Source organism: Pipistrellus hanaki, assembly GCF_964339955.1.
Source record: "Pipistrellus hanaki genome assembly, chromosome: 19".
Classification (NCBI taxonomy): Eukaryota; Metazoa; Chordata; class Mammalia; order Chiroptera; family Vespertilionidae; genus Pipistrellus; species Pipistrellus hanaki.
Window position 1 is genome coordinate 9,760,570 of NC_140521.1, and position 12,252 is coordinate 9,772,821.

The window sequence follows — 12,252 nt, forward strand, 5'->3', positions numbered from 1 at the left end:
CTTGGTCATAGGGCATTAACATTTTAACACACTGTAAGGTTCTGTTTGTTACTATTTATTTAGGATTCTGCATTGACATTCAGAAATGAGATTGATCAGTAACTTATTATGTTCTACCTCTGTCAAGATTTGGTATAAATATTGTATTCACTTCAAAGACAAAGATTTTGTAAGCTTTCCTTCCTTTTCTATGCACTAGAATGTTTTCAATATTAGAATGATTTGTTACTTCAAAGTGTTAGAATTTTCCTTCTTAGTCTGGTAGCTTTTGGCAGATTAATTATTTGATAGTGTCCTCTCTTTCTTCTGTAATAATTAATCTGTACAGATTTTCTTCAGTTTGCTAATTTTATTTCTTAAAAATCATCCATTTTCAAATTTATTTGCAGAGTTCAGCAAAGTTTTCATCTTTTTAATTTATTCGTTATTTGTAGTTATTTCCCGCTTATTTCTACGTTAAATATTTGTGCTTTTTTTTCTTTCTTGATTAGCTAAGCTAATAATTAGCTATTCTGTTACTATTTGTTTTTTTTGTTTTGTTTGTTTGTTACTATTTGTTTTAATATGGGTATCAGGAGGGCAAAGCAGCTTTGGAGACCAAAAGAATCAAATTCTGGTGCCAGAAAACGAGTTCTATAGCAGAAGGCTGGCTCAAGTCTAGGCAGGAAGCAATCTTCTCTCTCTGCCCCCTTACAAGGGAGGGATGCCACCACCACCATCACCTCCACCGCTTCCAGGACCCTCACTCCCACAGCTCTTGCAGTGTCACATACTTGGTCTGACTTGGTCCTAATAAAAGGTGGCAGCAGGTGGCATGGGGAAAAGGAAAACCACTCTCTGGGAGGAGCCAGGAAACTGGTACTGGCCCCATTGGGTCTCAGTGCCCAAACACCTAACATGAGGAGATCAATCAGCACATCACTGACTGAAGGTCTCTTTAGACTTCTAAGAAGACTTAGAACAGGCTCATGGATGAGCAGTTGCAATGTGCAGAGGGCTACAGCGTGTGGTTGCTCTGAGTAGACTGCATGAATATAACCCAGAGTGAATCACCTTTATAGGGGGAGGGGAGAACTTATTTCTTTCATATTGGACTTTATAATTCTTTGAATCGACATACATAATTTTGGGCAGAATGGCCCATATAAAAGCAAGCCTAACAATAGGTGCTAAGACACAGCACATGGTGACTGAGTTCACTTTCCCGCCTCTCTGCCTCCTCAGGGAAATGTGCCTCAGAGCCCTACTCTCCACCCATCAGTTCCACTTGTGGGAAGAACCTGAAGTAACAGTCACAGATGTGCTGTTATTCATTTATAATAAAAAAAACTACAAGTCCACAGTTAAGGGGCTGGTTAAGTAAATCATGGTGCAGTCACAGGCTGAAAACCTGGACAATCAGCAAGCTAATGCTTCAAAGGACTATTTATTGAAATGGATGCAAGGTCAAGATATAGGGACAAGTCGGGAAAAGACTAGAGATACAGATACCAAAATATTGACATTGATTATATATCTAAGAGACTGAATTAAGGGTAAGGTTTATGTCCTTCTTTGGGCCTTGACTATTTTCAATAATAAATATATGTATTAAGTTACAATAAAATTTAAAAAAGAAAGCTATACAAGGGAAAAAAGAAATGGAAAAAAAGAAAATCAGTACAACTTCTCCACCTCGAATCTTTCAACACCCTGGCAAGATGAAGCAGGGTTGGCTGTGCAGACACGCTGACCTTGTGAAGGTGCCCTTGGCTGCTGGCCTGTCACAGGCTCTTCCCAGCCCACCTTCAGCATAAGTGCTCTGTGAGGAGCGCTGGACTCTGAGACTGGTGGGAAGCTGGGCTCAACTCTCTCACTTCCAGATTCTAAGGGTCAGATCTGCCCAAGAGCCTGTGAAGACCCTGATTATGAAAGTGCTAAGTGGTGAAAGGCGAGAGGAAGAGCTCCCACACAAGGCCACAGAAAGCTCGGCGAATGAACGAGTACCCGGTGTCCAGCTGTGCTATGCAGAGAGGTGTGATTCTTCTCCGACCATCTGCTGTCCGAGTCTCAACTTGTTTCTTCAAAAGATTCTGGCAAAGTAGAGTGATATAAATGAATGGAAACGTTTATGTGAACCATCTCATTATCAAAAAATAAGGTTTCTAAGGAAATGTATTCTGACTTTCCTTTCTACAGACTTCTGGTCCAACTAAACTAAGCCATTCAAACAAAGAATAAATGTTTTTATCAGGGTACATGCTCCACTTCCGGCACAGAAAGGACAGAAAGCTCCAGCTGAACCAGCTCAGCCCCACCCTCTCCATGACAGTATGCAGGTCTGGCCAGGTTCCAGGGCAAAGTGAGTGGCCACGGGGGGGTCAACAAGGGAATTAACAGATGAGACTTGCACCCATGAGCCACACTTTTGTCTCTAAGCTCTGGTTTGCAAACTTTCTTCCACTAGGGCTCATACATTGTGTCTGAATCACCTGTGGAGGCTCATCACCCTTCACAAACTCCTAAAGATGGTTCAAGCACCCTAATAAATTCTAACCTTCCTGCCCCATCTCTACCTTCCACCTCTCAGAGAGAAGATAGAGGAGCCCACAGATGTTTCCTAAGGGCAGAGACTGAAAACTAATGTTCTCAGCACAGTAAATCCTCACTTAATGTCATTGATAGGTTCTTGGAAACTCTGACTTAAAGTGAAACAACATACAAGGGAATCGATTTTACCAGAGGCTAATTGATATAAACAAGAGTTAAGTTCCTATGACATATTTCTGATCACAAAAACACAATCAAACTTCTAAGTAAAGACCCAAAATACTTCTAATACTAAACTCTGAAATATATGTGAGCTATACATACATTGAAAGAAAATTAATAAAAACAAGTAAGGTGATTATTTTCCCATCCACTTATTTCATGGGTGGCTGGAGCCCTATCTTGGCAGCTCTGGCGTACCTTGGTCAGTAAACCTATCATGCACACCTTTGGGATGTGAGAGAACACAGGGGGAGAATGTGCAAACGCCACACAAGACTCAATTTTTCATTTTCTCATCAAGGCTGTAATGACAAAATGATGTTGTTCAAGGACTAACAGTAAATAGAATTCCCTAGAAAGGTCAAATTCCTATAAGAAATGACCCCTTCTAGAGCTCTTTGGGGCAAAAAGGCCTTTGATAAAGGTGGATTAAGCACTACTACTTCTTCATGCAACTGAGGGTAGCGGGCCAAGTGGTCCCACCCAAACTGGCTCATTCCTGGCTCCTACACCAGATCCAGCACACACCCACCTCCCCACCACTCATGTCTGTACCCTGTCCAGACTGCCTGTTCCCCTTGGCCTGTCCCTGGGCATGTGCTATGTTCTCAGTGCCATCAGGCCAAGCCCTCACCTTCCTGATGTCTTCCAGACTCTCCCCATTGACGACCCCAGCGACTGAGGCAGCTGAGCCCGTCTCTCTGGCCACGGCATTCTTCTGGTCCAGCTGCTGCTGTTGCTGCCTCCGCTGGTACTTGAGCATCTCAGGGTTCTCAATGACAGCTGTAGACAGCTGGGCCTCGGTCATGATAGCCAAGCTTTTCCCATAGGTGGATTGGTGAATGTGGCTCTAGAGAAAGCAAAGTACAACAAACCAGCTGTGAGCAGCCAAGTGGTAGATACTGCTCACCCATGGGTGAAGTGTGTGCTAGCTCTCCTGGCCCTGGCAGGGGTCCCGGAGTGCCAGATGCCAGTTCTCTATTGCCTCCCACCCTATTCCGCCTGTTGCCAGTGAGATGACTCTGGAGCAGTCTTGTATCTTTCCTACATGTTTATAGTCTTCTGTGTATCTATACCTGGGGACAAAAGTGAATGAGCAACCAAGCAGAAAAATCCTACTACATGTCTGATGCAGAACAAATGGTATGTTTGTTGAACTGAAGTTAAGACACTCAAATTGCTAACTTAAGGCTCTTATATCACCCAAGGACCCCAAACACTCTTTGGGAATCAGATACTGAGACCAGAGTCTGCTTTAATTGCTCTTATCTACAGCCATCAGCCCCATTTGGTTGGAGGTCGCCATGGGGCTGCTAAAAGTGTTTCTAAGAACAAGGGGAGGCCTAGCACAGCTGACCTAGGGACATCCTTCTCGTTCCCTGCTGTCTAGATCCTTCTGAGCCGGGTCCCTCTCTCCATCCTTCCAAGTCTCACTGGTCGCATGCCAAAACAAGTCCGAGAGGACCCCACAAGGGCAGGGATAATGTCCCGAGAACACAGGGGTGACTGGTGCGATAAAGAACAGATTCACATAAGGACGTGCACTGACCAATGTGGAGGTCAGTAGGAAATCTGCCTCACAGCAGAAGATGCTGGGGGGGGAAGTGGCATCTTGGGACTCACTCCTGCAGGGCCTGGTGTGCCTGTGTGTGGCCAGGAACCTCCCTCCCTTACCCCCTGGCTTCTGTCCCCTTTCCCCTAAATCCCTCAGAACTTGGCCAGTATTTCCCTAGTGTTCTTCATACACGGGGTCCCTGCCTGTCATCTGGGAAGTGATAGTTAGACAGGTTACTATATAGGCTCCCAATGCGACTCTCCAAGTGCGAGTGCACAGTGGATCCCCTGAGGACTGTGAAAAGGTGGAAAAGACCTGAAGCCAAGACACTCATCCTCGTATTGACAAGAGACTGCCAGGCCCTATTCTAGGAGCTGTCAACAACTCAGACTCTTACCCCTGACCTCATAATTGAGGAGTGGGGGTTCCACACAGTAGCTTAAGAGGAAGCTTCTACTATAACTGAATCACTGCGGGGAGAGCTGTCCACTTATTCTGAGCTTTCACAGGGCTCCTTTCAGACAAAGGCCATTTGTAGAAACACTGGTTCTAAGTCTAGAGTAGTGAGGGCAGAGCCGTTCCTGAAGCCCTTCAGTTCAGGAAGAGATGCCCAAAATGGTTTTATGCTTCCTTCCAGAACTGATTTCTGACATGAACCGAGATTCATTTTTAAATTAATCTACTTTCTAAAAAAAAACAACAAGGATTAGGCTTATAAAAGATGAACACCCAATAATACGTTAAGAAACAAAGTACATATTCAACAATAAAGAATTATTTAAAAAAAGAAGAGAAACAATGTATCTGTGTATGTCACAAGTGAGGGTCCAATTGAAGGGGCCTCTCAGAGCTATCATGGCCATTTCTGTGGCCTCAGAGCATGCGCAGCACACAAAGGTCACTAGCCCCGCAGTATGTTATTCTCCTACCTTCTCCTCCTCGCTCAGGGGGTCTCCGAGCTCATCCTGGGAGAAATCTAGGAATGCCACAGAGCCATCCATGGAACACACCAGGATGCCCAGCCCGTTCAGAGTCCTGAAAGAGAAGACCATTAGCAGCCTGGAGCAAGCCTTGTGGTGCTCACGCGTGCCTCAGTGGTTGGTGCGAGAGGACAGCAGGGCAGAGCTCTAGGTAGACAATGAGAATCTCCGAGTCCCTGTTGTGGCCTTGCGGGGATGGGGATGTGGATAGGTCAGACAATAGAGTCTCAGAAGGTTCTGGCATCCTGTAGTTCTAAGCACATGCACAAAGTATCTTTCATCATGTATTTTGTAAGAATTTTATTTTTTTATCTTATTTTTAAAACCATTAAAAAAAAAACCATGTGGGGGAGTACAAATCTAAACGAGGTCATTGAGAGGCAGACTGTGCCTCCACACCTATGCTAATCTGGTTCATGCAAGGACAGAGTGAAGCATTCTCCTTTTCCTAAATATCAGTTTGTTGGAGAAGGCATTTTCCAGGGCAAATCCCAACAGAGCAAAGAGCACAGCAGTTTACACTCTCCCACAAGCAGGACCACGCTGCCCTTTCTTGAATCACACACAAACAGCACCCTGGTGTCTGCTTCGGTGTCAAAACCTGGAGTGGGTCCCTGGCTACCTGACACTAATCACATCAAGGGGTCTCGTGTTCCAATGTGTGGCTTCTCCTTTCCTAAGCCTAATAATACAGGAATCCACCTTACCAGGAAATATCCATGATGGATTTGTCAAACAGCTCATGGATGACAACCAAAGGTCGTTTTAGACACGTGAGCTGGAAAGAAAGCAGCAGCAAAGATTAATAAATGAATGAAAACCTTATTTTGTTCATTCAGCTCAGTTAACGTTATCAGACCTAGAAGACTTGGTCAGAATTTTGAACATCGATGACCAAGATTCCAAACTGTAGAAACCAAAGCTTGCCGAAATAGGCAAACTAGAATGCTCCCTGTCAGTGATCTGGCGGGGGAGATGACTGCATACACAGACAACCAATGACGGAGTAGGGGACTCTGGAAGGGCCAAGACCTGAGCAGGGAAGGGCTGCCAAGCAGGGGAAGGCATGCCAGGAATGAGGCCGGAAAATAGTTCCAGAGAAAATGCAACATATCTTCTGGGCCCAAGGAATTGTGGAACACATTTGTACAAGGCTTGGTGTAAGCGGCTTCATATGTCACACAGGCTGATTCTACACTGTGTGCGGACAGTTCATAAACACACAAAATCAGTTTATGTTGCCCTAATCCAGACCCAAAGTTAACCACTATTAATGTTGGGTGAGTTACTTTCTTCTGGTCTACAAAATAAGGCACATGCCTGCCTTTTCATTTAATATCCACTGAGCATGTCATTAAATATCCTGTAAACATCTGTTATAGATGACTGCAGAACATTCACACGTGCATATACATGATCTAGTGATTGTAACGTTGGGCCCTGCACTGTCTGCATGCTCCCACGGTTACAGTGAGATCCACCTCTCATAGTGTCTTGACTTCCTGTTGACAGGTCCTGGGGCCACAGAGCGGTAGGCTAGGTGGGAACACCCTTCTGCAGGGCTCCCACCAAGTACTATGGAAGCTTCCAGTAGGCTAGGACTGTTTTTGTGGAAAAGGAGTTACTTCAACCATCCTAATTCTGAGGAGAGGGCTGAAATCTGAGCTACCTGGAATCCACCAGAAAAATCTTGCCCCTACCCTAACTGTACTTCCAGAAAAAAGAACTCTGCCCCTCATCCCAAAAATGTGTCTACAGACCCCTCAGAAATCTGGATCTGTGTGAGCAACTGACCTCAATTTTATAAGAAACATGAGCACAGGATCAGTGATGTTTTGGTCAAAGCACCATGAATGGAGCCCCAGGCCAGGAAGAACATGCCTGGAACTGCCTATGATGGCACTAGGGTTCAGGTTCTGGAATGGATGTAACATGAATACTGGGCCTGAAAAAATCACAGTGTACACAGCAATCAATTTCTGTGACGAATGACCATAATAAATGCAGTCAGAGGATAACCTTCAAATCTTCCCCTTATGGGGAAATTAATAAGGAATAAACTATCATTAAACGTAATAGCATACATAACCATGTCATTAGAAAGGTTGCTCTGGCAGAGGGTTCTGGGCTGATGGTTACATGTGTAAACATGTTATGGCAATGCTCTGAGCTGGATACTTCATTTAGGTTGTATGTTGATATAGGGTTTTTAAGTGAAGCAAACACAACATGCCAACTAAAGTGTTCCTTGAGTCTGGACACCAGAGCTGCTCTGGCTGGGCTGAGGCCCAGTCTTCAGTGCTTCCTTAGGGGTAATGGGTGGGCCTGACTCCGGGTACAGGGTGGAAGCAGGGTCCCTCTCTGGCAGGCTTCCAAACCTTGACCAGCCCTGAATCCTGTCACCTTGCAGGAGCAGCAAAAGCTCATGACGGGGGGCGGGGGGAGGGGGGCGCTCACCCAGACAGAGAGAGAACGGTCCTTGCTGCCAACAGCACAGCAGCAGTACGGGCAGCTGGGCTTCGCAGAACTCCCATTCTTCTGCTTCTTTTTGAAGATTTTTGGGTTGAATTTCTAAAGCCAAATAACAAATGCTAAAATAATTGATCAAGCATCAAGCATGTACCGCATGCCCAGTATTACAAATATACCACAACTGCAGTCCACCGATGGGCAGTCCACACAGACATCTTCCTGGCCCAGGCACTCAGCATGTTACTTGATCTTTACAACTACCCAGGAGGCATTTTGCTGAGGCTGAAGTGAGATTCAGAGAGGCCAAAACACATGTGCTGAGTCACCAAATGAGTAAGTGGTGAGAGGAGGATTTGAAACAGGCTCTACCAACTCCCCAGGCTGGGCCCACAGTCAGGTCCATGGCAAGGGAGCTACTGAATCCCCCCGTCTGGGAAGGACCAGCTCTAGGACCTGAGCTTTAGGGACAAGGTCCTGAGGGGAGCTGTTCCAGTGCTCCTTTCCTTTCACTTTATTTCTTGCTCAGTCAATACTGTCTTACAAAGACTGAGCAGCCTTGCTTTGACCTCCCAAACAGGGATGATGGCTACGTCAGGCTAAGTGTAACGAGGGCACCATTTTTGGAAAGGTTGGAAGCACACATGGAGGTGTTCCTTGCTGCTTTCCTGAATTGAAAAGGGTTGGGAGCTCTAGTAGACTAAGAGTTGAAATCTACTAAGCCAGGAAAACTGAAAGGCAAGGATATGTTAGGTGGTCCAAAAAAATTCTAATTCCAGAGGGCAGGCAAGAATGGCCAGAGACCGGAGAACCTGGAACCCAGAGGTACGTATTCTGGGCTTGAGTATTCACAACCACCTCACACAGTTGATCCATGAGGTTCACTTGAGAGAGTCATGTGGAAGCACTATGCTAACTACGAAGCAGTGACTTTCAAACATTTTAGTAACATGGTCCTAGTTTCAAACAAGATCTTACATGGACTCCAACATAAAATATTAAAGAAGTGATATTTTATTTGCTTAAGTTTAAGTCACATTATATGGTATATATTATCACTTTAAACAATGGGAAGAAGGAGCCCATTTTGATAAATAAAAAAACTGAGGTCAGGGGCCTGGATGATCCTTCACTTCTATCATCCTTCGCCTGTCAATCTATTGACTTAGTTGTGGTACCCAGTGTTGAGGAAATTCTGGTCCTCATAGTGTTTGTCTTGGGTACTCTCAAGAGATTCTTCAATGAAAGTCATCCAAAAGCATAAAAGCCTGAGAGAATAACACATCTTCTGGCACTCTTCCCTCTTCCACATCAAAACGGGGCCAACAGCTCCAGAATCAGACAAGCACTCCAGTGATCCAAAGCACAGCCCTGAAGCTACACTGGCCACTGGCGGGCTCTGGGACAAGTGCACAGGCTCCATGGACACTCAAACTGCATCTGTGTCCTCCAGAGCCTGGTGGGTGGGGCACCTGTCAGGACCACCATGCGTGAGCACCACCAGCAGACCGGAATGTGTAAAGAGACTAGTGCAGAGCTAGTGTCACTAATCAAAGGCTGATTTTGGTGATATTCATCATGTAAAGTTTGCCAATAAACACATGAGTACGTATTCTATTTTTTAAGTTTAATTTTAAAATGCCAAAACATAAGTATTTAAAATGAAACAAGGACCTGACATGTGCTGAATCTCGGCCTTGGTGAGCCAGCCTTGCTGAGCACAGCACTGCCCGGGCTCTGAGGGGACCACTCTGAGCACACTCACCACGACAGTCACAGCTTTTCGGTGTCCGACGAAGTCCATGTTGGTCTTCCAGCCCTCCCGCTCGATGATCTGGGCGGTGGGGCCGGAGTTGTTCATGGCGTGGGCAGACACCAGGTAATGTCCATCAGGTGACCAGCTGAGCCGCAACACATGGGTTGTCCCTCCACACTGAAAGAAACATCTGTGCTTAAAAGGAAATCAAGGCCAACCTTGTGACCAAAAAGGGACTCAAGAATAAATTTGAGCCCTAGCCAGTTTGGCTCAGCAGATAGAGCGTCGGCCTGCGAACTGTAGGGTCCCAGGTTTGATTCCTGTCAAGGGCACATGTCCAGTTGTGGCCTCAACCCCCCCTGTGGGGGACTTGCAGGAGACAACCGATCCATGATTCTCTCTTATCATGGATTTTTCTCTCTCTCTTTCCCTCTTCCTTCCTCTTTGAAATCAATAAAAATATATTAAAAAAAAAAAAAAAAAAAAAAGAATAAATTTGAGAATCGGTTACAAGGACAAGTGAGACCCAGGTTACCGGGGACACGCACACTCCCTGGCGCCCACTTGCCCGCCTGGCAGCATCACCCCCATCTGGGGGACTCCACCCCAAAAGGCGACCAGGTGACAATATTCTTCTCCTTGAAGTAATGTTCTTTTTTTAAGTAAGATGTGGAACAATGGTATTACTTTCTCCTGTTGACCAAGATTGGACTATGAAGAAGCAAGGAAGCCAGAATGGGAACCATAATTTAAAAAAACAAAACAACAAAAAAACATTCTAGCCCTAGCCGGTTGGCTCAGTGGACAGAGCATTGGCCTGCGGGCTCAAAGGTCCTAGATCAGATTCCTGTCAAGGCATGCACCTTGGTTGCGGACACATCCCCAGTGGAGGGTGTGCAGGAGGCAGCTGATAGATGTTTCTCTCTCATTGATGTTTCTGACTCTCCCTCTCCCTTCCTCTCTGTAAAAAAATCAATAGAATATAGTAAAAAAAATTCTAAGATTAAGAACCAAATCCAGTTCATAAATAAAACATATTAATACATAATAATAATAATAATAATAATAATAAACTTGAACTCTGATTTATAAATGTGTGATGGGGAGCCTGTACCCAAGCTTCTGGTTATACAGACAGCTGTAACTCCAGCCTCTCCAGATGACACAACTAAAAGCCTCTGTGAGAGGAGAGTTGGAGCCATGGCATATTCCACTACCACAGGAGCTGAGCTCAGCACAGTGGGGTAGGCCCTGAGGGGATCTGTAGGACGGACAACTCTCTTTTAAAAAAAATTTAGTAATTCTTTATTGTATTACACATGTCCCCTTTTCCCCCAATGACCGGCTCCCCCGGCCCCCCGCCCTGCCTCCAGGCCTTCAGCACCCTATTGTCTGTGTCCATAGGTTATGCATATATGCTTACAAGGTCTTTTGCTTGATTACCTCCCACCCACCCTCCACAGCCCTCCCTCTGAGATTCTGCTTGTATGGACAACTCTTTTAACTAACTCTGTATGGGCCACATCTATCTGGCCACTTACCCCCTTTTTCCTGCCAGCACCTTTTAATTCCACTCCATGAGGTCTGTAGAGCATTCACTGCAGTGGAGAAAGAGCCCTGTTGACCCTCAGAAACCTGTCTCTGTGACCTTGAGTCACATCAACTGTTCTCTCAAAGCCTATCTCCGCACCCAAAGCCTGGTTATGCTACCAGCAAAGGAGAAGAGGTTTGTAAAGTCTGGATAAACCACAGTACTGCCTTGTACATAGTAGGCACTTAATGTCTAATGAATAATGGTGAGTTTGAGTGTTGACCCCATATAGAATGAGAACTCAAATAGAAGAGACAGTCACACTATAGACAAGCCACTGTAGTCTGATCTCCAGACATTTTGCAAACTGTACTGTAACTCTTACTCAGGAAAGTCAGCTGGCCTGCAGTGGAAGTCAGTGAGCAATGCCACCGCAGTCAGGAAAAATACAGGAGAGAACTACTTCCACCCCCTGTCCTCCCATCCATCCCGGGGGCAGTGCAATATAAACGTCACATGGTGAGAAATACTTTCATCCATGTCTGTGGCAGCCAGCTGCGTGGCACAAGGTTGTGGGGTATCTCCTTAGCTTTAAAACTTTAAATTATTTTCACTCCAAAGGCAGACTTTTGATAACATCTGAGAAATGAAAGATTTTCATCTCCTGACTCTTAGGGCCAAAATGCCCAGCCCAGAGAACTCTGACAGCCTGCTCAGGCCGCCGGACTCTGATTCACCCACCAAGCCCCACCCCAGCCAGCTCCTCTGTGCACGGAGGCCAGGAAGGGTGCAGGCCGAGTTCTCTAGGCCGTCTCGTTACCTCATCAAAAGGCTTGGTGATGCTGGTCTCCAACTGCCAGTCCAGCGTCCTCCACACCTTCAGGCTGCGGTCATCAGCTTGAGAGGCAATATATTTACCAACAGGGTCCCAAGTCAACCCCTTTACCAAGCCAGAATGACCTCTCAGAGTAGCTAGAATTTCTGTGAAGAAAAATAAGAGATTGGAAAGTTGTTACTTAGAGGAAAACGATGAATCTGTATAGAAACATGAACTACAATCCAACCAAGAGAAGGAACTTTAGGAGTGCATTTGGCCAATGCTTTTCAGCCCATGAGGAGAACATATCCAAATATGAAGCAGGAGCATAAGAAGTATCTTACTAGGTATAAACTGCAGTGCTATGCCAGGTTATGCCATCTGTCATGACTT

The 12,252-nt window shown here is 45.5% G+C and overlaps 1 protein-coding gene across 5 annotated transcripts in view; it reads right to left on the reverse strand.

Moving 5' to 3' along the window:
- Window positions 1-12,252, reverse strand: part of HIRA (histone cell cycle regulator) — a 58,591-nt gene that overhangs the window by 21,809 nt on the left and 24,530 nt on the right. For all 5 annotated transcript variants that reach the window (XM_084867861.1, XM_084867862.1, XM_084867864.1 and 2 more), the window contains 7 exons: window positions 11,863-12,023; window positions 9,521-9,688; window positions 7,744-7,857; window positions 5,994-6,064; window positions 5,236-5,341; window positions 3,386-3,601; window positions 1,987-2,072 (listed from right to left, as the gene is read on the reverse strand). In XM_084867861.1, coding sequence (XP_084723987.1) covers window positions 1,987-2,072; window positions 3,386-3,601; window positions 5,236-5,341; window positions 5,994-6,064; window positions 7,744-7,857; window positions 9,521-9,688; window positions 11,863-12,023 — 922 coding nt within the window. The remainder of the gene's footprint in view (window positions 1-1,986; window positions 2,073-3,385; window positions 3,602-5,235; window positions 5,342-5,993; window positions 6,065-7,743; window positions 7,858-9,520; window positions 9,689-11,862; window positions 12,024-12,252) is intronic.